Genomic DNA, 26,448 nt, shown 5'->3' with positions numbered 1-26,448 from the left:
ACTCCATCCATCCATCTTCAACCGCTTATCCGGGGCCGGGTCACGGGAACAACAGTCTCAGGAGGGATGCCCATACTTCCCTCTCCAAAGACACCTCCTCCAGCTCTTCCAGGGGGATCCCGAGGTGTTCCAAGGCCAGCCGAGTAGATAGTCCCTCCAGCGTGTCCTGGGTTTTCCCTGAGGTCTCCTCCCAGTAGGACATGCCCAGAACACCTCCCCAGGGAGGCGTCCAGGAGGCATCAGAGACAGATGCCTGAGCCACCGCAGCTAACTCCGTCCGATGTGGAGGAGCAGCGACTCTGTTCCGAGCTCCTCCCTGATGACTGAGCTCCTCAACCTATCTCTAAGGGTGCACCCAAGCCACTCTACGGAGGAAAGTTATTTCAGCCACTTGTGTCTGGGATGTTGTCTTTTCGGTCATAACCTAAAGCTCATGACCATAGGTGAGAGTAGGAACATAGATTGACCAGTAAATTAAGAGCTTCCTTTTGCGATTCAGCTCCATCTTCATCACAACAGACATATACAATGACTGCATCACTGCCAAAGCCACACCAATTCATCTGTCAATCTCACGTTCCATCCTTCCCTCACTCGTGAACAAGACCCCAAGATATCTAAACTCCTCCACTTGGGGCAAAAACTTTCCATCAACCTGAAGAGGGCACACCACCCTTTTCCTGTCGAGAAACATGGCCTTGGATTTAGAGGTGCTGACCCTCATCCCACTCATATCACACTCAGCCATGTCTCAGTGCACGCTGAAGGTCTCTGCAAAAAGCAGAGATGAAATATTTTGTTCCCCAAACCGGACTCCCTCCAGATCCTGGCAGCGCCTATAAATTCTGTCCATAAAGATTATGAACAGAACTGATGATAGAGGGAAGGCCTACCGAAGTCCAACATGCACCTGGAACAGGTCTGTCTTACTGTCAGCAATGCAAACCAAGCTCCAGCTTTGGTCATACACGGACCAGACAGCCCTCATCAAAGGGCCCCAAACCCCATACTTCTGGAGCAGCCCCCACAAGAAACCACGAGGGACACTATCAAATGCCTTCTCCAGATCCACAAAACACATGCGGACTGGTTGGGCAAACTCCCATGATCCCCTGGGCACTCAATGGAGAGTGTAGATCTGGTCCAGTGTTCCGCAACCGGGACAAAAACCGCATTTTTCCTCCTGAAACTGCGGTTTCACTATAGGTCTAATCCTCCTTTCCAGTACCCTGGAATAGACTTTCCCTCGGAGACTGAGGAGTATGATCTCCCTATAGTTGGCACTTTCCGGTCCCCCTTTTTGAAAAGAGAGACCGCTGCCCTGGTCTGCCAATCCAGAGGTACTGTCCCTGACTGCCATGCGATGGTACAGAGATGTTTCAACCATGACAGTCCCTCTAAATCCAGAGACTTCAGGTACTGACAGCAAATCACATCCACCTTGGTGACTCAGCTTGGCTGAAGGGTGGGTCCACCTCTGAGACCTCAGGCTCTGCTTCCTCTGTGTAAGACATGGTAGCAGGATTGAGGAGATCCTTGAAGTATTCTTTCCACCACCTGACAATATCCTCAGTCGAGGTGAGCAGCTCTCCGCCTCTACTGTAAACAGTTTTGGCAGTGTTTGCCTCCGCGACTACTCGGGCTGCAGTACGCCTGGCGTTCCTGTACCCATGAGCTGCCTCAGGAGTCCTACAATTCAACAAGATTTGATAGGATTCCTTCTTCAGCTTTTAAAAAGAGTGCGGGGAGTGCAGAGCTTTGTTTGAACACTGACTTGGCACTGATATCCAATCTTATACACAAGACAGATATCCATCATTTGCACATAAGGTACTGCCTTTTCTCTTCAGCAAGAGCCTTTGGCTGTTCTCTGAAGCTGCCTCTGAAGCTGCTTTTGAAGCCTGCCATAATCCCTCATCATGAATCCCTAACTCCCTGAGTAAACTATTACTAGATGTGGCCACAGATCCATTTTAACAAAATTCCACAGGGTGTACACTGGCTATCCATCCTTGCCACTAAATCTCATCTGTTATCTCACCAAACCAAAGCGCTTCCGCTCGCATGGTTCATCTGTTGTATCTTCTCCTGGTGAAGTGAGTTCAGCAATGGTATAAAATAGTCTGTTGAGGGCTGCATCGTAATACATAGCAAAGCCTTGAGACATGAGTGGAATTTGCTAGGCTACAAATGTGTCTCTCCTAAAGCAATATAATATTCTGTACGGGAGCTTATACAGTTGTATTTCAATGTCAATTTTGCTTCCATAACTTTATGTTTATTTAAGTGAGTTTTCACTCTTCCTTATGTTGTTGTTTTTTGTTTTGTTTTTTTGCATTTATGTATTGTCAACGGATTTTTAAAAAATCATTCTACTGAATTCACATAAAAGTATAGTACAGCATGCTGCACAATAGCATATACAGTGAAGAGGTGGTGGAGCATAAAACAGTAGTATAGTCTTCTTCTTCTTCTTTTCCTTTCGGCTTTTCCCTTCAGGGGTCGCCACAGCAAATCAGTTGCCTCCATCTAACCCTATCTTCTGCATCCTCTTCTCTCACACCAACTACCTTCATGTCCTCTTTCACTACATCTATAAACCTCCTCTTTGGTCTTCCTCTAGGCCTCCTGCCTGGTAGTTCAAAACTCAGCATCCTTCTACCAATATATTCCCTAACTCTCCTCTGGACATGTCCAAACCATCTCAGTCTGGACTCTCTGACTTTATCTCCAAAACCTCTAACATGTGCTGTCCCTCTGATGTACTCACTCCTGATCCTATCCTTCCTGGTCACTCCCAGTGAGAACCTCAGCATCTTCAACAGTAATATAGTAACTAATAATAATAATTACCTCAGTCAGGTTTCCCTTCAAAAAAAAGAAAAAAAAGAATCTGCTGTCAGTGTAATATATTATGTAACATTATGAGCACTAAAAAGGCAAGAGGAAGACAGATTACATGGGGAAAAATCACCTGTATATATATTTTTTTATTTCAGGTTTTCTTGGAAGCAATTGTGAAGTGGATATAGATGCCTGTACTTTACCTGGAAACGTATGTCCACCAAAGACAGAGTGTGTTGATCTCTCAGAAGGACTTGAATACACCTGTCATGCACCCTGCTCTCAAAATCTGCAAGTGGGTGAAAACAGTAGAATAGAATAGAATAGAATAGAATAGAATAGAATAGAATAGAATAGAATAAATTGTCATTGCATACCACAACCATTATTGTGCCAATACGGTAAAATTAAACTGAGTATCCTTTTTTGCTGTTTTGTATTCATTGTCATAGTGTCAGACTTAAGTCATTACAGTTGCATTAGTGACCTGCCTATTTATTTTTCATGAAGCGATACATCACCTTGAACATTTCACCAGTGTTATCCCATAAAGAGCAACAGAAAATAACTGCAGTCACTACAAAATTAATTGATATATTGAAGACTAAGTGATAAGGTATCAAACTTTAATTGTGTATTTTAAGTATTAAGCAAGAGATAATCCTTTGTTTTACACAGAGATGAAAAGAAGCCCAAGTCTCACAAATACAACAATAAGCTGATGCTGAAGCTTTGGAGGATGTTGGTTCACATTTGGAAAAAGCTGTTTATTCTTGACAAATGAGGAACTTTGCTGCTGGCTTAGAACTTTATTTGATAACATAAAAGAGCTGCAAATATGGTAAAGCAACAGATTCTGTCTAATAGCCTGACTGATGAGTTGATGTATATTTTTATTGTTTACTGTGGCCATACATCTTCCAGATTTTTAAGCTGTCAATGAAAATGAAGACAAACCTGGAACTGTGATTGTCATCTAAAGGACTGAAAAGCCACCCACCATTTGAGAGTGCTGACCATTAATGGAGACATTCATATTTTTGAATGTCCTTTTTTCACATGTAGATTGAAGGACCATCATTTAAAACAGTTGAGCATGTTTGGATGACAGATGGGAACGATCCTTTACCGTGGAGAAGGGCTTGTGTTAACCGTCTTACAGAATTGCCATGATGTCGGCATCATATGCTTTTGCACAAAACAGCTCTTCCTCTTGATCTTGCCCTTTGGTTTCCCTCTACTAGATTTACAATTTAACAGGCACATCTGTTTTGTTATACAGGATGCTTGGGAGGGTTAGCCCTCAATGACCATTGATCTTGTCTTGTAAGAAATGCTGTAGATGTTATATGGAATGCTGATTGAACCCTGTATAAAGCAAGAATCAGTATTCATGAGTTTTTTATGTGAGTATAATGAGGCTCATTCTAAGGCAGCCAGGGGGGAAAAATCATGAAGGATTGCACTGAAAAATAATGGTTTATTTTTGACCAGATTGGACTGAGTCCAATCAAAGATATTATAACACAGGATGACATATGTGTCATTTTTCTATATGAAAAAACATGCAGGAAAAGGAGCTCCATGACATACTGTATCTAAGAAGTTTCTATTCGATCAACAGCCATGTACCAATGGGGGACGCTGTGTGCTGAATGGTGGAAGTAGCTACACCTGCAACTGTGCTCCTGGTTGGTCTGGTCAGCACTGTCACATAAATGTCAATGATTGCGCTCGACATTGGTGTCAAAATGGAGCCACCTGTGTAGATGAGATTGATGGATACAGGCAAGTTTTCAAATTTGGATTGTCCTTGGGTCATGCAGGCACCATAATGTCAATGATTGTAAAAGTTGTGACATTTACTGTTTGCTTCCTTTAGGTGTTTCACTATATAGTCTTAAGAAATTGTATTCAATCTGTTTTCTAGCTGCCTCTGTCCCAGAGGACACACTGGCATCTATTGTGAAGAGGACATTGATTACTGTGTTGGCAATCACTGCTCTGAACACAGCTTTTGTCTGGACCAACAGTACAACTTTACCTGTCGCTGTATGCTAGGATACGAAGGGCCACTTTGTGAACAGGAAACAAATGAATGCAGCAGCTTCCCATGCACAAATGGAGCCACCTGTGTGGATCTAATCAGTGATTATCAGTGTCACTGTCCCCCTGGGTTTGAGGGTATGAGATCATCTGATGTGAATGTGAACCTGCTTGCAGCCTGCCATATTATTAGGATAATCAGGGTTTCAGTCTGTAATGTTCAAATATTTAAAACAACAATGCACAAAGTTAATCCACGATGTTCATTAGAATTTAATGGACATTAGTTGACGTATTAATAATACTATTTTGATATGTGTCAGTGGTTGAGAAACATGTGGAAAAGGAAATTTGCAATTTAACACAGAAAACATAAAAATAATGAAATCCAATGTCAATATTGTAATCAAGCTCTTTTGAATTTTTTATGTGATCCCCACGTGAAAATCATCATTTTTAAGAACCAAATGCATTGTGGCATTAAAAAATAAATGTCATTTAATTGCAATACAAATGTAGCAGAAGCATAATTCACTTGCATTAATGAGCAATTATTCACAACCTAACTACACAACAAACCTGATTGCTTGAAAAAATTTCCTTTCCCACCTTTTACTAAAAATGGTAGCTTTTGTAATATTTTAAAAAACAGCATGTTTACCACATGTTAAAACAATTAAGTTACAATCAATAAAAACAATGCTTTATTGATTGTAAAACATACAGATCCAGTCATGGTAAAAATAGAGTATCCTATTAATATAATTTAATAATGTTTTTATCAAACTATAAGCAAATGCAAAGAAGTAGTTTTGAGTTACACTTGTTTTTATCTAACATTTTGCATCTTGTTTACATTATATGACATTACCAATATGTATATAAAAAACACTAAATCAAAGAGTGGTGCAGCAATTTACAAACTGAAATAATGATGAACCTTGTTGAGCATGCAGTATAAAATGAAATTTCTTGTGCATGACATGAAATGTCTTTGCTGATAGAGAGAATTGCAACATCAACTTGAAAGATTTGAGTATACTTAAATTGCATAATTAACTGGGAACATGCTAGAATATACAGTATGTCCATTATGAAAAAAGGTTTAGTGTCGACAGCAGTGCAGACAGAAGAGCAGTCAGGATGCACGGTTGTTAGATTCCTATCAGCTCATCAGCTCAAAGAACTAAGTGGTCTGAAAAAACCTCCAAAGGCCACTGCTAGTGGAGCTTTAAATTTGTCAGTGGAGTTGTAAATCAAGTCCATATCCAATGCTTTTCCACAGGACATCAAAATTGAGGTTACACCATTTTGCATACATAAAGTTAGCAACACAATGAAGACATAATCAATTGCATTTTGAACCAAATTAGAGGTAATTAGCCGCCTCATGAAATAAAATAGTGTCTATAAAAACCAGGTGCTGCTCATTGTTGATAAATTAAACAGAAATCTGCACTGCATCTGTTTGAACATTATGATAATTATTTTTCACACATGAGGCTCTACAAGATCTAGTAATTGCTAAATGACACCCAAAATGTATCTGTTAAAGCACATTTAAATCTTTGTTTCTTGTGACAGTATATTACTTCATTTCTGTGACTGTCTTCATCCTGCAGGAAGGACATGCTCTCAGAATGTAAATGACTGCTGGAAGGAACCCTGTCTAAACGGAGGCTCATGTATGGATCTGATAAATGATTACATTTGTCTTTGTCCTCTTGGTAAGAACCAATGATGCAAATGTTTGTAAAAATATAATGCCATTAATTTTCTGTGTACTGTCCTTTCATCAGAATATGAAAGGACTATACTTCATACATTTATGTACAAGATCATTTGTTTACATTTATCCTTTTAAAGTTGCTGTTTAATATGAACTAAAGATAACAAAGATGCATAATACACAATAAGACATAAAAAGATAGAAATGATCAGTAATGCTAGTATTTTGGTTAAAAGCCCATTTCTTCAGGAGTAATAAAGTATATATATATATATATATATATATATATATATATATATATATATATATATATATATATATATATATATACACACATACACACACACACACACACACACACACACACATATATATATATATATATATATATATATATATATATATATATATATATCCATTGGTCCCACATCCGCCCCATATATCCCCTCTCTCTGGGATTACTTCTGTAGTAGCATTCCAACAACTCCGTATTCTCCGCCCTTGTCCATGTGTGTCTTGTTCCAGTAGCCCATTTGTCATCAGATTGCCCTGGTTCCCTAGCATCTGACGCGGACCTTGTTAACCCGGGCGACGTCCGAGCCGGTATGACTCTGTCATTCTTGTGTTCACTCATGTTTGAGGTAGGCTTGTATAGCGTTAAGGGTCTTGCCTAAGGACCCTCACTGGATAGTGCCCGCCATGTCTGGGGTTCGAAGCCACGCCCACGCCCTCCTAGGGACATTTTTTAAAATTTATATATATATATAAATGTCCCTCTCACCCTTGTGGGGTGGTATCTGTGTGTCATCCTCAAGCTCGGGTCCTCTACCAGAGGCCTGGGAGTCTGAGGGTTCTGCGCAGTATCTTAGCTGTTCCTAGGACTGCGCTCTTCTGGACTGAGGCTTCAGATGTTGTTCCAGGAATCTGCTGGAGCCACTCTTCCAGTTTGGGGGTCACTGCCCCAAGTGCTCCTACTACCACGGGGACCACATTAACCTTAACCTTCCACATCTGTTCCAGCTGTTCTTTCAACCCTTGATATTTCTCAATCTTTTCGTGTTCCTTCTTCCTGATGTTGGCATCAGCTGGAATCGCCACATCTATCACCACTGCTCTCTTCTGCTCTTTGTCCATCACCACAATGTCCGGTTTGTTAGCCAGTAGCTGTTTGTCGGTCTGGAAGCTGAAGTCCCACAGGATCTTAGCCTTGCTGTTCTCAACCACCTTCGGTGGTATGTCCCATTGGGATTTGGGTACTTCTAGTCCATACCGGGTACAGATGTTCCTGTACACTATCACAGCTACTTGGTTGTGCCTTTCCATGTATGCTGAGCTGGCGAGCATCTTACACCCTGCTACCACATGCTGGACTGACTCTGGGGCTTCTTTACATAGCCTGCACCTTGGGTCAGATCTACTGTGGTAGATATTGGCCTCTATTGCCCTTGTACTTAGGGCCTGTTCTTGTGCTGCCATGATCAGTGCCTCTGTGCTGTCTGTCAGTCCAGCTTTATTCAGCCATTGGTAGGTCTTCTTGATATCAGCCACTTCCTCTATCTGACGGTGGTACATGCCGTGTAGGGGCTTGTCCCTCCATGTTGTCTCCTCTTCCTCCTCCTCTTCCTCCTCAGGTTTCTGCTGTCTCAGGCATTCACTGAGCAGTTCATCTGTTGGGGCCATCTTCCTGATGTACTCTTTGATTTTTGATGTCTCATCCTGGACAGTGACCCTGATGCTCACTAGTCCTCGGCCTCCCTCTTTCCGCTTAGTGTACAGCCTCAGGATGCTGGACTTGGGGTGAAACCCTCCATGCATGGTGAGGAGCTTTCTAGTCTTGATATCTGTGGCTTCTATCTCCTCCTTTGGCCAGCTTATGATCCCAGCGGGGTATCTGATGACCGGCAGTGCATACATGTTGATGGCTCGGACCTTGTTCTTGCCATTCAGCTGACTTCTCAGGACTTGCCTTACTCTCTGGAGGTATTTGGCTGTGGATGACTTCCTTGCGGCCTCCTCATGGTTGCCATTAGCCTGTGGGATTCCAAGGTATTTGTAGCTGTCCTTGATGTCTTCTATCCTGCCCCCTGGTAGGTTGACCCCTTCAGTTCTGATCATCTTGCCTCTTCTTGATACCATCCGGCCACATATGTCTAATCCGAATGACATCCCTATGTCGTCGCTGTAGATCCTGGTGGTGTGGATCAGTGAGTCAATTTCTCGCTCATTCCTGGCATACAGCTTGATGTCATCCATGTAGAGGAGATGGCTGATTGTTGTCCCGCTTCGGAATCGGTATCCGTAGCCACTCTTTGTGATGATGTGACTGAGGGGGTTCAGGCCTATGCAGAACAGCAGTGGTGATAGTGCATCCCCTTGGTATATGCCGCACTTGATGTTAACTTGGGCAATTGGCTTGGAGTTAGTCTCCAGGGTTGTCTTCCACTTCCCCATTGAGTTCTTGATGAAGGCCCTTAGTGTCCTGTTGATCTTATACAGTTCCAGACATTCCAGTATCCACGTGTGTGGCATTGAGTCGTAGGCTTTCTGGTAGTCAATCCAGGTGGTGCACAAGTTGGTCTGTCTATTCTTACAGTCTCTGTGTACTGCTCTGTCCACCAGTAGCTGGTGCTTGGCTCCCCTGGTGTTACTACCAACTCCTTTCTGTGTCCCGCTCATATATTGATCCATGTGCCTACTCATCTTAGCTGCCATGATGCCTGACAGGAGCTTCCATGTTGTACTGAGACAGGTTATTGGCCGGTAGTTGGATGGGGTAGATTCCTTCTGTGGGTCTTTCATGATCAGGACTGTCCTGCCTTCAGTCAACCATTCTGGGTGCGTCCCATCCCTTAGCAGCTGGTTCATCTGTGCTGCTAGACGCTCGTGGAGTGCTGTCAGCTTCTTTAGCCAGTATGTATGGATCATATCGGGGCCCGGTGCTGACCAACTCTTCATCTTTGACACTCTTTCTTGGATGTCTGCCATTGAGATGGTTACTGGTTCTTGTTCTGGGAGGCAGCTGTGGTCAGTCCTTAGGTCCACTAGCCACTGGGCATCGGTGTTGTGTGATGCTACCAGAAGCCTGGGAGTCTGAGGGTTCTGTGCAGTATCTTAGCTGTTCCTAGGACTGCACTCTTCTGGACTGAGGCTTCAGATGTTGTTCCAGGAATCTGCTGGAGCCACTCTTCCAGTTTGGGGGTCACTGCCCCAAGTGCTCCTACTACCACGGGGACCACATTAACCTTGACCTTCCACATCTGTTCCAGCTGTTCTTTCAACCCTTGGTACTTCTCAATCTTTTCGTGTTCCTTCTTACTGATTTTGGCGTCAGCTGGAATCGTTACATCTATCACCACTGCTCTCTTCTGCTCTTTGTCCATCACCACAATGTCCGGTTTGTTAGCCAGCAGCTGTTAGTCGGTCTAGAAGCTGAAGTCCCACAGGATCTTAGCCTTGTCGTTCTCAACCACCTTTGGTGGTATGTCCCATTGGGATTTGGGTACTTCTAGTCCATAATGGGTACAGATGTTCCTGTACACTATCACAGCTACTTGGTTGTGCCTTCCCATGTATGCTGAGCTGGCGAGCATCTTACACCCTGCTATCACATGCTGGACTGACTCTGGGGCTTCTTTACATAGCCTGCACCTTGGGTCAGATCTACTGTGGTAGATATTGGCCTCTATTGCTCTTCTACTTAGGGCCTGTTCTTGTGCTGCCATGATCAGGGCCTCTGTGCTGTCTGTCAGTCCAGCTTTATTCAGCCATTGGTAGGTCTTCTTGATATCAGCCACTTCCTCTATCTGACGGTGGTACATGCCATGTAGGGGCTTGTCCCTCCATGTTGTCTCCTCCTCCTCCTCCTCTTCCTCCTCAGGTTTCTGCTGTCTAAGACATTCACTGAGCAGTTAATCTGTTGGGGCCATCTTCCTGATGTACTCTTGGATTTGTGATGTCTCATCCTGGACAGTGGCCCTGATGCTCACTAGTCCTCGAGACTCAGCCTTATTTTATTTCTGAATTTTATTTATTTTATTTAACTGTATTTGAATTGCATTTTTGATAAATGCACCTGGCCTAATTGGTTTGCTGATGTACTTGGCCTTTTTTCTTTTGAATTTCATTTATAAAGCACACTTAACCAATAAAAATGTGGATTTCAAATCGCCTCTTCTTGGTATATTCTATTGATTAGTCATGCACTACAATTTTGTAATGTCATAGAATTCAAATTCTTTATTTGGGGGGCTTTAGCAGGTATGAGATTAAAATGCGATTAATTAGATTAATTAATTACAAATCCTGTAATTATATATATATATATATATATATATATATATATATATATATATATATATATATATATATATATATACAGTATATATAAGTTCCGTTAGTATATTTTTGGTTCATATTATGTATGTATTTGTCTCTCTCTAAATATCAGTCCGTTTTACTCAGTATTGTTCGACACCAATGTCTGTGAAGTCATTAAAACATTTACTGCCTTAAAACATGTGCAGCAGCTGTCATATATGTGGTCTGCTTTTATCATTATATTATTACATTATGGATACACCAAATGCATCACTGTAAATAATCTGCTCTTATTGTTTTTCTGGTTTTTGCTCAAATCAGATTTGGGCAAACCAGAACACTGATGTGTCGCTAAAGCCTCCATTACTGTGATTTCATTGACAGATATATAGACAGGTGTTTTTGATTACTTTATCTTTTCAGAAACTCAGATAAATGGCTTGTCAGGTTTGCTTGTATCTTCCCACAAAAAAGAAAAAGATGACAAGAGTAGTACTGAAAAGACTCACTATTTTCCAGTCTTAGATTCATTTTGAAATTAATTTGTCTTTGCACACTTTATAAATTTAATTTTTTGCATTATAATTATAACAAGCACAACACAACAAGAAATACAAAAAACTCCAATACTTAAGCCACATTTAGAAATGCCACGTTTGTTTTATTTCCAGTTGTGCATTGAATCTGCATCTGTATTTGCCACAAAAAACATACTGATTGGTAATCATGCTGATTAGTGACTGTAGTCTTTCCCTGAATTAGATGTCAGAGTGGCAGGAGAGTGATTTGGTATTACATAGTCACTTGACCTCTACAGTGGCTCATCAGTAATTGATCCAATCTTTAAATTTAGTGAAGATGAGATAAATGAAGTCTGGCCAGTTGAACAAACATTTAAAATGCGAGAAAATATATAAGGTGAATATGTTCATGACCTGAATTTATTAATGAAAAAATATTTCATTATTCTTGTAATGGAAATGAAATTTACATTGTATTTAACATGTGCACCAACTTACAACAGCCTATGAACAAGACCATAAACATCAACTCTGTGACTGAGAGTTTTATTATCCCATAAATTTGTTACTCTCATTTTATTTATGAAAAAGATTTTGGTGATATCCATTGAAAAATGTGATTTTCACTTTTTCAGTTCAGTGGAGCAATGAGGACAGTGTTGATGTAAAATGGTTAAATATGCTGATGATGATGTTTTCTGAGCCAGGAAATAGTCACGGCCCAGGGCTGTTACCAGTGACCACTAAAGATGAGCATATGACAGCTTTCTTTTAATGTATTCAACAAAACACATTGCCACTACAGTGTATTTTGAGATAAAGTGAATAACATTTTCACTTTTTGCCTTTCATCCAGTAGCACAGGGCTGAGCCACTACTAGCTGTCAGGTGTAGGGAGTCCCATTTGGAGATGGTGACACTGTAAATGTGACATTCCTTCATGCAACATTACCCTCAGGGTGAATTGCATGCACAATTGGTTATTAAACACTTCTGAAACACTCTGTTGGAGGCAATAGCTGTCCATTAACTAGTCAAGGCAATACATAATATGACGAAAAAAGAGTAGTTGGAAGGTCATCAAACATGTAGATAGATGTGTTCATATTACAGTATGAAGTAATGAAGCCTGCTTACAGCAGTGTGTGTATACAGCTGTCTGCATAGTCACATTTTGATTAAAAAGTAGGATTTTCATTCAGTCATGACATTTGAAATATTTTCCACTCTTTTACCAGTGAGTGAGACCTACAGTTCCTTGCAAGCAGACTTCACATAGATTAATGTGGTGGGGATGTGTGTGCTTTCCTTCTGTTTTTTGGGCTTCTCATTTCAAAAGATTTCTGGTTAGCACAACTTTTACTTTAAGATCATTATGATTTTAAAAGCACAAATGTGTCTTGGCTACACAAAGTGAATATGAATTGAGAGGATGGCAGTAGCGCAGTTCATTAGGTCTTGAGCTAGGAACTGGAGAGTGGCAGGTTTAGGGCCCATGCAGACCAAAAGATTTGGTCTGCATGGGCCTTAAACTTGTTGAAACCAAGAGTGGAAAAATAATTTCCCCAAGGGGATTATTAAAGTAGTCTTTGACACACATTTTCTGACAAGGACGCATGATCATCACATCAACAGACAACCTGCGTCCCCTGGACGCAATCTTCAAATACTTACAATAAAGAAAATTGATGCTACCTTTTTCCGCAATATAATATTGGGAAAAAAATACACTTCCATTCAACAATAATATTCACAATTCATCCATGTCTCCACTTAAATTTAGAACCCGGAAATGCCCATTGTGTTTTAATCTTGCGTGAGTTTCTCGTCACAAGACTCTTCTGCTTGATTCAACCTTATTAAAATTAACCAGGGGTGGCACAGTGGGTGGTACTGTCGCTGCACAGCAGGGCAGTTCTGGGTTCGCGTCCCATTCTCTGTGGAGTTTGCATGTTCTCCCCTTGTCTGCGTGTGCTCCCTCCGGGCTCTCTGGCTTCCTCCCACCTCCAAAAAAATTTGCTTCAGGTTACCTGGCTGGTCTCAGTGAGAGAGCGACAAGTTAGGCCATGTCCACACGTACCGGGATCTTTTCGAAAAAAAAAAAAAAAAAGCATCTTTGAGGTGGAGCTGTTATATGTCAGAAAATAGCCGGTTTTAATTCTGTCCATTCTGTTTGTACATGTAGAGATGGGTCCCAGATATCTGCATTGCCGTGTGGATGGAAGGTGTAACCGCAACAAAAAAACTTGCGTTTTCAAAAAAATCTGGAACCATGTGGATGGGGCCTTAGTCTCACGTTATTCCCATGCCTCTGAAAAAGATGCAAAAGTTGGAGAAAACCCAAGTGACAATGAGTATTTTCCTGTATAAAGAAACAAAAGTTAATGAAAAGAAAGAGACAGATATTAGTGTGGACAGTATGGAAGAAGATGCAGAAGAAGCTTAGCGAAAACCAGCAGAAATTTGAACATTGTAATTCAATGGACGCGATTTTTTCCATGGGTGAAGCATGGGTAAATGTTGGCACCCACGACAAAATGCAGCTTACAAAAAATGTGTATGGAGAAGGCTCTGCTATCTTGGTTCAGTGTCCACAGGAGAATATATGAATTAAAGGCAAGAAAAATTATTGAGTGAAATACAAAAGGAAAAAAACTGTATCAAATATTTCCTTATTTCTTAAAATGTTTGTTTTTTTAAAGAATGACCACTAGTCTGTAGCATTTTGATAAAGTATGTAATGTTGATAAAAATATGTAATTGTCCTGTTTTTTCCTTCCTTTATCGTGTCAATGTTTTCATCGACATATTGGGCCCAGGGGTTATAATGTGAAAAATTATAAAAACAATTATTAAAAAAAACAACAATACAGTATTCTGTTGGTTTTATCCAGTGGTTTCTCTTTTTAAGTCATCTTTATTTGCACAAATACATGTAATGAGTATCAGCCATACCATCTGTCTGCGGTTTATTTATAACAATAGTTATTGACATAGGTATCTATCAGTGACATACAGACATGCATTTGGTGTGGCAGATAAATGTGATATAGATCACTATGGTAGGTGGGTCAATGATTCACTCAATTAGCATACTGCACAGAAGGTAGACTGCAAATGGGAAAAATCAATAGCTCCATTAATGCACAAAAGAAAAGGTGTCTAGTAAAACATAAAGCCTGTAAATATGAGTTGTGCAATGTGTGTTACTGTTGTGTAAAGTCAGCCTTTATTTCCCAGTATTATCCTGAAATCTCTATCTTCTTTGTTAACTCTCTGTCTGTTGTAGGCTTCAAGGGGAAAGATTGCTCTGTGGATATTGACCTTTGCTCATTTGCAATATGCAGTAATCACACTTTAATACGCATTGAGACCAAGGATGGACATAGTGTTTCTTGCACATGTGAAAGAGGTGAGCAAGCCTTTAGGGAATGTTATACCTGTCATTCATTCAGAGACTGTATATTAAATAGTGGCGATTTATCCATATACAGTAATCCCTCACACATTTGCGCATCAACACACATGGCTTCACCTCATCACAGATTTTTATTAGGTAGTCACGTCATACCATACGCACATGCTATTGGCAGACGGCATCCGGAAGTGCGCTGCGTTCTGTGAGTTTTGGAATGGAGCGCACTTCCGTGAGACACAAAAGTGCTTTAAATAGTCTATAAGAGTGTGGAAAAATGTAATTCAGATATAAGGTGGTTTAATGTCAGTATGGGGAGGCTTCATAAACATTTAAATTACTGTAAATAATAAAATAAATAGTTTGTCGCTATATTGCTGAATGCTGCTTTTGCGGGTGGTTCCTGGAACGCGTTCACTGCCAGTAATAAGGGATCACTGTACACTTTTTTTCTTCTTTCTGATTTAGGCTGTGCAAGATTCCTAACTTGGTGCTACAGTCCCAAAACTGGTGGATAACACTTTTGAGCCTCCATAACCATCACATTATTTGACTGTTATACTTACTTATGCATATTAATTTGTCAGCTTCTTCAAAAACATCTGATTCTGCCTTTGTGTCAGTCATGCCTTTCTGAATCACTTCCATGAAGATGACATTATCTCAGCAGGTGCCAGCAGTGACATGGATAACATAGAATGTCAATGATATGTAGTGCCAGGATAATACTGTGCACATGAATGGGATGTCTTGCTGCTTCTTCCTGAGTTAAGTTATGATTTTTCCCATGCCAAGCCAATCACAATTCAGTTGACACTGCTATCTCTTTTCAAATGAATGACTATTACACAGAAGTTCATGCAACCCAATCAATAACCGTAACTCCATTACTCCTGTTGCACTTACGCTCGGCAGATGTCAAAGTGAAGGATTGTGAGTGATTTCTTATGTAAATGAAAGCAACCTGCAGCGAGCTGCTCTCCTCAGATCACTTCTCAAGGGCAAAGCTGTGAGATTCTCTCTTTTGTAGATGTTTTAAGTTGGTGGTCTCTGCTTCCAAAAATGTTATTAATACCATTCCTTGCTGTGACATATAACTCACTCAGTCAGCCTCTTGACATTTAGTGCTCACATGAAGTCAAGCAGCAGTTTTTGGACAAACTTGAAACTGGAATTTGACTGCTGTATTTTCAGTTTCACATGCATCTGAAAAGAAAACACTTTCTAAAGGTTGAGATACTTTTCAAATTTTATATGATTAAACTTTCTTTAAATGTCAGATGTTCAATAATTGTGTCTTTTGAACAGTAGCATCTTTTTTCTTCTTTTTACATTTGCATTTATTTTGTAGTTTATTTGAGCTCTAAAGGCTTTTGTTGCATCAAAAGCCCTTGTGTCATACAGTGTATTTAGCAGTTGTAGGTATAGTTTTTTTTTGTAATATTCTAGTGTTATTTTTGAGGAAACTTGGTCTGACTCTAATATTTTTTTTCCAATGTATGACCATGAAGAACATGTCAGGATACACAGCTTATATCCTTGACTGACTGTGTGAAGAAACCCATTGTACAACAAATACACTTCAATAATTATGGGCAAGGTTAATCTAAGAACAGTCTCTGTGGCACCAGCAGCACTGTGCTTGACACGCTGACATCTTTCTTGTCATTAGCAGCTGTGAGAATGTGCGTGTGTGTGGTTGTAAATGCATTTACACATGTGCACTGATGCTTGTTATTTGTTTCATGTGATTCCCTTTGTGTATAGATTGACTTTGATTGTACAAAATCACTGGATTTGGCTTGTTTAATATAATAAATCAGAAGGGCAATGACCAGTTCTTATTAAACATGATTAAAGAATCAAGTGAGCTGACTCTGCATGTACCCACAAGCTTTCCAATCAATACAGGCTTTGAAAACCAGTTTTTGTTTGTGAAAAAAAGTCATGCTGATCCTAATGAGGAATAAATCAGTCAAGATTTCCAGTTACAGTGTTTCTTGTTTTGGTTTTGGTTTTTCATTTGTGCTTTAGGGTTTGGAGGGTCATTCTGTGAAGTAAATCTAAATGAGTGTGAATCAAAGCCATGCCAGAATGATGGTATTTGTGAGGACGGCATTGACCTGTATAAATGCTACTGCTCAGAGGGTGAGTTGCAATTATATTTTGATCATCCTACAATGAGATTATATGATTATGTGGTTAATTCAGATGTATTTTGGTTGGCAACCATTCACCTTGTCTTCAATGAAAAAAGAACACAAAATATTTAATGCTGTTGTTTGATTTTCATTATTTCCACAGCACCTACCACTCAAATTAACAAATTACATGCCAGGATTTCTTTCAGTAGTGATGATGTTCAACAAGGATAAACACATTTTAATTTAGGCAGTCACACTTTTTTATGTTTCGTGTTCAATACTGTTAAAAAACAAGAATTTTAAATTAAATACCTATGAAAATTCTGATTGAAGTAGCTATTTCTATCTTTTCCAGTGGGACAAATTATTACAGTACGCTCTAATCAAGATTCCAATGATTAATCTAACATGAAAAAAAAATGGAAATCCTTATACGTTAATGACAGTTAAAAAAATGATTAACAAATGGTAAAAATAAAAAAAATGGTTCCTCATCTGGCAAAGGTAAAACCCTCACATTGCATTTCATGAAATCAGTCTAGGTTCTCTGTAATTCTACAACAAATGGAAACTCGTGAAAATGTTTCTAAATACAGAAATGATGAAATATTAGTTAATGTGTATACATTTCCGGCTTTCAGATTTAAGGAAATAATGAAATTATTTGGAATCAATGTTGCTGCAAGAGGGCACAAGCCAGTCTCTTATTGTGCCGGTCCCAAGCCCGGATAGATACAGAGGGTTGTGTCAGGAAGATAATTTGACGTAAAACTTTTGCCAAATCAAACATGCAAATCAAATCTATGACTTCCATACAGGATCGGTCGAGGCCCGGATTTATAATGACCGCTATTGGTGCTGTTCACCTACAGGGTGCCAGTGGAAATTGGACTACTGTTGAGCGAATGAGAGGAGGAAAGTGTGTTCGTGGGAGGAGAGAGAAGAGGAACGCCAAGAGTAGGGACGTTGAATGTTGGAACTATGACAGGAAAAGGTAGAGAGTTTGTTGACATGATGCAGAGGAGGAAGGTAGACATACTGTGTGTCCAGGAGACCAGGTGGAAAGGTAGCAAGGCTAGAATTTTAGGAGCAGGGTTCAAGTTGTTATATCATGGTGTACATAGGAAGAGAAATGGAGTGGGAGTTATCTTGGTGGAGGTAAAAAGAGTGTCAGATAGAGTGATGACTCTGAAGCTAGATATTGAAGGTGTGATGGTGAACATTGTTAGTGGGTATGCTCCTCAGGTAAGATGTGAGCTGAAGGAGAGGGAGGAATTCTGGTTGGACTTTGATAAAGTGATACGGAGCATACCTAGAAGTGAGAGGATTGTCATTGGTGCAGACTTTAATGGACATGTTGCAGAAAACAGAGGTGATGAGGAGGTGATAGGTAGGTTTGGCATCCAGGAGAGGAATGCAGAAGGACAGATGGTAGTTGACTTTGCAAAAAGAATGGAAACGGCTATAGTGAATAATTTCTTCCAGAAAAAGATAGGAGCATAGGCTGACCTACAAGGGTGGAGGTAGGAGCACACAGGTAGGCTATATCTTGTATAGACGGTGTAATCTGAAGGAGATCAGTGACTTCAAAGTAGTGGTAGACAAGAGTGTAGCCAAACAGCATAGGATGGTGGTGTGTAGGATGACTCTGGTGGTGAGGAAGATGGAAGAGGACAAAGACAGTGTAAAGGACAAAATGGTGGAAGCTGAAAAAGGAAGAGTGATGCATGACTTTTAGGAAGGAGTTAAGATAGGCTCTGAGTGGTGCTTCCAGATGACTGGACATCTGCAGCTAATGTGATCAGGGAGACAGGGCAGAGAGTACCTGGTGTGTCATCTGGAAGGAAAGCAGATAAGACTTGGTGGTGGAATGAGGAGGTACAGGAGTGTATACAGAGAATGAGGTTAGCTAAGAAGACGTAGGACACTGAGAGGACCGAGGAGACTAGACAGGAGTTCTGGGAGATGCAGCGTAAGGTGAAAGTAAAGGTAGCAAAGGCCAAACAAGGGGCTTATGATGACTTGTTTGCTTGGTTGTACAGTAAGGAGGGAGAGACTGATCTATGCAGGTTGGCAAAACAGAGACAGAGATGGGAAGGGCGTGCAGCAGGTGAGTGTGATGGAAGTCTATTGACAGGTGCCAGTAGTGTGATGGGAAGATGGAAAGAGTACTTTGAAGAGTTGATGAACGTGGAAAATGAGAGAGAACAAAGACTAGAAGAGGTGACTGTTGTGGACCATGAAGTAGCAAAGATTAGTCAGGATGAAGTGAGGAGGGCATTGAATAGGATTAAGAGTGGAAAGGCAGTCAATTGATTCGCTGTGGCGACCCCTGAAGGGAGAAGCCAAAAGGAAAAGAAGTGGAAAGGCAGTCGGTCCTGATGATATACCTGTAGAGGTTTGGGAGTGTCTAGGAGAGGTGGCAGTAGAGTTTCTGACTGGGTTGTTCAACAGGATCTTAGATAGTGAGAAGATGCCTGAGGAATGGAGGGGAAATGTGCTGGTGCCCATTTTTAAGAACAAGGGAGACGTGCAGAGTTGTGGCAACTACAGAGGAATAAAGATGATAAGCCATACAATGAAGTTATGGGAAAGAGTAGTGGAAGCTAGACTAAGGGCAGAAGTGAGCATTTGTGAGCAGCAAGGAGCAGTAGGAGAGGAATGAAGGTTAGCTGCAGTAAGACAAAGTACATGTGTGTGAAGGAGAGGGACCCAAGTGGAAGAGTGAGGTTACAGGGAGAAGAGATCAAGAAGATGGGAGGATTTCAAGTACTTAGGGTCAACAGTCCAGAGCAAAGGAGAGTTTGGAAAAGAGGTGAAGAAGCGTGTACAGGTAGGATGGAACGGGTGGAGGAAAGTGTCAGATGTAATGTGTGATAGAAGGGTTTCAGCTAAAATGAAAGGAAAGGTGTACAAAACTGTGGTGAGACCAGCGATATTGTTTGGTCTAGAGACAGTGTCACTGAAGAAAAGACAGGAGACAGAGCTGGAGGTAGCAGAGATGAAGATGCTGAGGTTCTCTTTGGTAGTGACCAGGATGGATAGGATCAGGAATGAGTACATCAGAGGGACAGCACATGTTAGGGGTTTTAGAGATAAAGTCAGAGAGGCCAGACTGAGATGGTTTGTACATGTCCAGAGGAAAGATAGTGAATATATTGGTAGAAGGATGCTAAGTTTTGAACTGCCAGGCAGGAGGCCTAGAGGAAGACCAAAGAGGAGGTTTATAGATGTATTGAAAGAGGACATGAAGGTAGTTGATGTGAGAGAAGAGGATACAGAAGACAGGGTTAGATGGAGGCAACTAATTCGCTTTTGCAACTCCTGAAGGGATAAGATGAAAGGGAAAAAAGAAGAATGAAATTATTTGAAATCGTTTCAGTAATTTAACGTAAAAACTGAATAATGAATGTCCTGGGATTAAACCCATAATCACAATCGAACATATAAACTAAAGCCATGAATGCAGAAAAATATTTTTTCAATTTTTTCAGCTGATAAAAAAGACTCATCTGCAGCCTTGGGTTGATGCAATATGCCCTGACCAAAAAAATAAATAGCTATCTTCATGCAATGGGGCTGCCTACAATGGTTCTGCATTATTTATGTATATGTTTGTTTGTTTGTCTGTTTGCACAAATAGATCCTTCGTTATTTTTGTCAAAATAATGGAGTTAAACTCAGTGTCTGTGCAGCCAGACCAGGTAGGTGATTTGTCTGATTACTACAACTGGAGGTCAAGAGTAGGAACTATTTCTGAATTTGTCGTTTCAGTGTTTATGTCAAATCTGGGAATAAAACATTAAATGATGCATGATGCAGTCATGTTGCTAATATCTGTTTGACACAAGTTTTTTTTGCTTACAGCAAGAATGCCAATAAGGTGATATTTGCTTTAAATTTGTTTGAACATATAAAATTGTTCCATCCAAAACCATAGCTTGCATCAGTGGAGTAAAAAGCAATAAATCCTTGCAATTTTTCCTATAATTTCTTGGTCCAGTTGACATCTTACCTGTGAGATGTGGCCCTGATTAAACCTTGATTGTGGGATAAGCCTGTTATCCATTTTTAATGAAGTCAGGATAATTGTCAAATTTTATGACATGGAGAGAGGTGGAAATTGGTTCCATGGTCAGTTTGAGAAATGATGAGAACTTGACTTGCACCAATGGTGCTGATAGCCAAGCATTAGTCATGGCCTTCCTCTAGCTGCGGTATGTGACAGTGCTAATGACAGTCATTTTGTACTGTGACCATGCCGTGGAATACATTTAATGGGGAAAAAAATGTCAGAAATTGACCAAACTCACTTTCACGTTTTTCTTTATTCTGAATTTTAAAAAATCAGATTAATATTTTTTAAATGTATAATTTTTCCCAAATGCAGAATGTGGTACAGTCCAGTCTCCACATTAAGGATTTACCTGTCACTGGCTTGCCATGAAAAGTTGTGTTAAACTGAAAGCAATTAATTGCATTTGCCGTCAGTGTGATAGCAATTACTGTCTTTTCAACTCTGGCACTTAATGACATTCAAACACTTATCACTGGTATTATTTTTTTTCTTCTTTATACCAGGGTTTCAAGGGTTGAACCGTGAAATCAACTATGATAAATGTGTCTATGGATACTGTGCCAATAATTCCACATGTATTGACCTGGTTGCAGACTATGAGTGCATCTGTCCTTCGGGCTTTGCCAGTGAGTTATCTCTGTCATCATTTTCATACTTTAGACTTTAATGAAAACAGTGAAGATTGATGACTGTTCAGCAGTGATAACCATCAAAGTGGTCCCGTTGCCTCATGTATGAGCTGATCGAATGTAAAAATAGCACTTTTTCTCTCCTTGGACAAACTGAATATAGAATTATGTGTTCGTGATGAGGTCCTACGGTCTCAATGTTTTGTATTTTTTTAATCATGTCAATTTTGCATTGTGGAATTTTAAGCTGACAGAAATCTAGACTAAATAAATTAAAAGTTCATTTAGCTGTGGGAAAAACTCTAATATAAACTTCACAGTACAAATAAGTGGCAGCTGGAGTTTCACTTCTACTGGCCAAATATGTGCATACCTCACATCACGCTGCTTAATGCTTGTCACTCTCTATGGTTTAACTCATTTGTGTGATACAGTATGTGTCATTATGCTGGTGACCTTTTTCTCTAAGTTTGTGATCAACTTTATAATGTTTAATTGGGGTTATTTATTTCACTTTTCAGATAAGAATTGCTCCATTACTGTGTCTGCATGCTCATCAGATGTTGAAATCTGCAAGAATGGAGAGACCTGCTCTAAGAGAGGAACTAGGGGGAAACATCGTATTTGTCCTTCAGGTATCAAACAGACACATTTTTCATAGAATTTTGTTCTAGATAGAATTTTTTTTTTTCCAAGAAAGAAAATCCCCTGTTGCAGCTGGTTACACTGAGACATACTGTGTCAAAGGACAAAGTGACCATCATATTCCAAAAAATTAATCAAACATTAACCAAGTAAACAAATTATGAGCAAAAATATAAAATACAGAAAAAAGTGGAATACTTAACAAAATACAGTATAAAGCAGTCTTTTGAGATTGCAAATACAGAATAAACATGCTGATTTCTTTACACATGCACTTGATATATGTTCTCATGTGTAATCGATGGATGCGGATAACAAGATGATGAGTTAAATTACTAATAAATAAAGCTGCATAGTGTTGTCTTATAAGACATTGTTGAACACTCATAAAGCATAAAACAACTTGCAGAAACTGTTACACTGAGGAGCTGCTTTATATCCCTGCATTGTTCTGAAAGGGGTGAAAGGTGCTATCATCGACATCGATTAGCTTTGTTAAAGTCATTCATTCATTCATTCATCTTCCAACCCGCTTAATCCGCTAACGCAGGTCGCGGGGTACCCGGTGCCTATCCTGGCAGTCTCAGGGCGTGAGGCGGGGGACACTCCGGGCACGACACCAGTGTACCGCGGAGCCACATAGAAACAAACATTCACACACACACTCACTCCTATGGTCAATTTGGGACCGGCCAATCAACCTGAAGCGCATACTTTTGGAGGTGGGAGGAAGCCGGAGAACCCGGAGAGAACCCACGCAGACACGGGGAGAGCATGCGAACTCCGCACAGAGCAGGACTCGAACCCGGGTCCGCCGTGTTGTGAGGCAGCAGCGCTAACCACTGCGCCACCGTGCCGCCCCTGTTAAAGTCATACTCTTACCTAACTCCTTCCCAGAGTTCAACAGACAAACCAGGACGGTTCGGATTAGCTATTTCATGCCATCAGCCAATAGAACGCGCGTACGGTATCACGTGACTGCCTACCAAAAATCCGCAATGAGGTGAAGTCGCGACTGTTGATGCGTAAATGTCGAAATGTATTCAGTTAAAATGGCTTGAATTACTTCATTGTGGGAAATGTAGTTTTGCTCAAATCATATTTTTGACCTATTTATTTTTAGACATTCTGACCTTTTATGCTCTCGCAGGCCACATGGCAACATTTTTTACTGATGTGAATGGATTTGATATGAAGCTGATCAAGGACATACTGGATAGAATTCTGCTACCGCTAACACACATGTAACTTGTCATTTCAAACTGGGGTGTTTCCTAACAAAATTCGGATTGCAAAAGGGGTCCCAACATATGAAATTGGAGATGCTTGTGAATTTACAAATTATAGACCTGTTTCAATACTACCACAGTTATCAAAAATCCTAGAAAAGCTGTTCAATGACAGACTGGATAAATTCATAACAAAGCACAATCTCCTTGACTGTAGTCTTTACGGCTTTAGGAAGGATCATTCAACTGCGTTAGCAGTGACAGAAACAATAGAGGTCATTACTGATGCCATAGATCAAAAGATGTACTCCATTGGAATCTTTATTGACCTCAAAAAGGCTTTTGACTAAATTGATCATGAAATTCTAACTGAGAAACTAGAACGATTTGGATTTAGGGGTACAGTACTAGAATGGATAAAGAGCTACTTACATATTGGATCACAATACATCACACTGGGCAGGAGGACATCAAAAACATTAGACATTGTGTGTGGGATACCACAGGGGTCAGTGTTGGGTCCACAATTGTTTATACTTTACATAAATGATTTATGTAAGGTCTCAAATGTATTTAATGATACTTTTCACAGATGATACAACCGTCCTTTGTTAAGGAAATGACATACATAAATTAGCCCCGACAGTAAATGAGGAATTGGCCAAGCTGCAATTATGGTTTGATATAAAAAAATATATATCCTTGAACTTAACAAAAACTAAATACATGTTATTTGGAAAGAAAAGCTGCAAACACAAAATTAATATCAAGGTGAATGAAGTAAATATTGAGAGGGTTTCTGAATTCAAACTGCTAGGAGCGATCATTGATGAGATACTAAATTGGAAATCTCAAGTAAGACAGTTGCAAAAAAAGTGAGCCAGAAGTGTATCCATACTCTGGAAAACTCAAAAACTATTAAATCAGAAGGCACTCTATATAATATATTGTGCTTTAGTCCTGCCCTATCTTAATTACTGTGCTGAAGTATGGAGAAACACATATAAGAGTGGCTTACAACCTTTATTTTTGATCCAGAAAAGAGCCATAAGAATTATTCACAATGAACATTATAGAGCTCATACAAATCATTTATTCATTAAATCTAAGCTACTGAAAATACATGACATCATAAGCTATACAACTGCTCAACTTGTATAAAGCATGTATAAAGCAGCCAGTAATTGTTTACCACAAAATATATTGGCACAAATTCAGAATAACAAATCCAGCCAACAACAAAGAGGAACCACAGCATTTTTACAGAAGAAAGCAAGAACTACACTAAAAACATTTTCATTATCTTTTACTGGTGTCAAACTTTAGAACAAACTGGACAACAAAGTTAGGAGTCTAGCAACTCTATCTGCTTTTGAAAAAGCTTTCAAAAACTTGACTTTTCAAGGTTATATTTCTGACGCAAATGATGGTTAATATCTCAGATTATTATGGTTTATTAAACTACATGTATCATTCCTATGGAAAAATATCACTGACCTTAGTGCAGCAAACAAGACAATGAACTGATAAAGATGTGTGCAAACACATCTATTGTACTGAATGGACGATTCAAAACAACATTTTACCAAAATCAAATAATTTAAATGTGATATGTAATGTATGAGGGCGGCACGGTGGCACAGTGGTTAGCGCAGACACGCTCTCCCCGTGTCTGCGTGGGTTCTATTTGGGTTCTCCGGCTTCCTTCCACCTCCAAAAGCATGCGCTTCAGGTTGATTGGCTGGTCCAAGTTGGAATGAGTGTGTGTGTGCATGGTTGTATGTCTTTGTGTGTGGCTCCGCGGTGCACTGGCGTCGTGCCCGGACACCGAGATAGGCTCCGGCTCCATGTGACCCTCTGCGGCGGATACAGCGGTGGTAATCTGAAGATGACTGACTGACTGTAATGTATGAATTTGGTTGATGATGTGTTGTAATGAGAGAGATGTTGTTGATTCAGGGGAAGGGAATTTTACAAGCCAATGGCTTCTACCCGTCGACCCTTTTTTTTTCTTTTCGAATGTTGTTGTTGATGTTCCAAAACTGATGAAAGTGAAGTCTGCTGTAATAACATGTCTGGAAAGAAAAAAAAAAATACACTGACTAAAACTACAAACTGCTTCGGTACCGTAGAGTGACTGTACTTAAAAGAGGTAAACAATGTAGATCTACATAGTTGTATCAATGATTAAAATAAGTGCCCTTCATATTTAGCCCTGCTGTCAGTCACAACACCAACTTCACTGCATAGTTGGTGTGATTCAGCGCTTTACAAATAAATTTGACTTGACAACTTGACTGCTGTTGTTGGGTGCTCTTAAAAACTGGTCCAGAGTGCTTTGACATGTTTCATTCTTCTCCTCCTCAAGGATTAAATTACAATGTGCAAAAGTTTACCTTGACCTATTCTGAAGTCAAAGCAATTGCGTGATTTATTATTTAGCAGTCACTTATTTATTGTACGGTAACATGATATTATGTGCTTTTAACAGCTTTTAACACAATTTTAGCAATTTGATAAGTTCAGTATTGGTGGTAGACAGTCATTAAGTCAGGCGGAACAATGTAAACTAAATTATTATTTTTCTCTGTTTTTTTTTAAAATGACATATAAGAGAACAACTTGACTCAAAATAAAATGTACCCATATTTTAATGTTTATGTTTACCTGTGCTCATGCCGTCAGGTAGGTAGGAGATACATGCTGTGGAACCAATGTTTTTAGGTTTCTGCCTGGAAGCATTAGCAATATCAGTCTATAAGTTAAAAAAGAAAAGGCTGCAAATATTTTAGTGTTGTTGATTACTGTGACCTAACCATGGCAGCTTTCAACATGATGTAAATTCATCTAG

General features: G+C 39.9%; 1 protein-coding gene across 1 annotated transcript in view; it reads left to right on the top strand.

Annotated features, from left to right (window-relative positions):
- The window catches only part of eys (eyes shut homolog), a 167,693-nt gene that overhangs the window by 22,887 nt on the left and 118,358 nt on the right, over window positions 1–26,448 (top strand). The window contains exons 8-15 of the mRNA XM_068326759.1: window positions 3,000–3,139; window positions 4,469–4,632; window positions 4,775–5,028; window positions 6,513–6,617; window positions 14,747–14,869; window positions 16,907–17,020; window positions 21,598–21,720; window positions 22,245–22,358. Of these exons, the coding sequence (XP_068182860.1) occupies window positions 3,000–3,139; window positions 4,469–4,632; window positions 4,775–5,028; window positions 6,513–6,617; window positions 14,747–14,869; window positions 16,907–17,020; window positions 21,598–21,720; window positions 22,245–22,358 (1,137 nt within the window). The remainder of the gene's footprint in view (window positions 1–2,999; window positions 3,140–4,468; window positions 4,633–4,774; window positions 5,029–6,512; window positions 6,618–14,746; window positions 14,870–16,906; window positions 17,021–21,597; window positions 21,721–22,244; window positions 22,359–26,448) is intronic.

Source organism: Antennarius striatus, chromosome 11, assembly GCF_040054535.1.
Source record: "Antennarius striatus isolate MH-2024 chromosome 11, ASM4005453v1, whole genome shotgun sequence".
Classification (NCBI taxonomy): domain Eukaryota; kingdom Metazoa; phylum Chordata; class Actinopteri; order Lophiiformes; family Antennariidae; genus Antennarius; species Antennarius striatus.
This window is presented reverse-complemented; position numbering and strand designations above follow the sequence as displayed.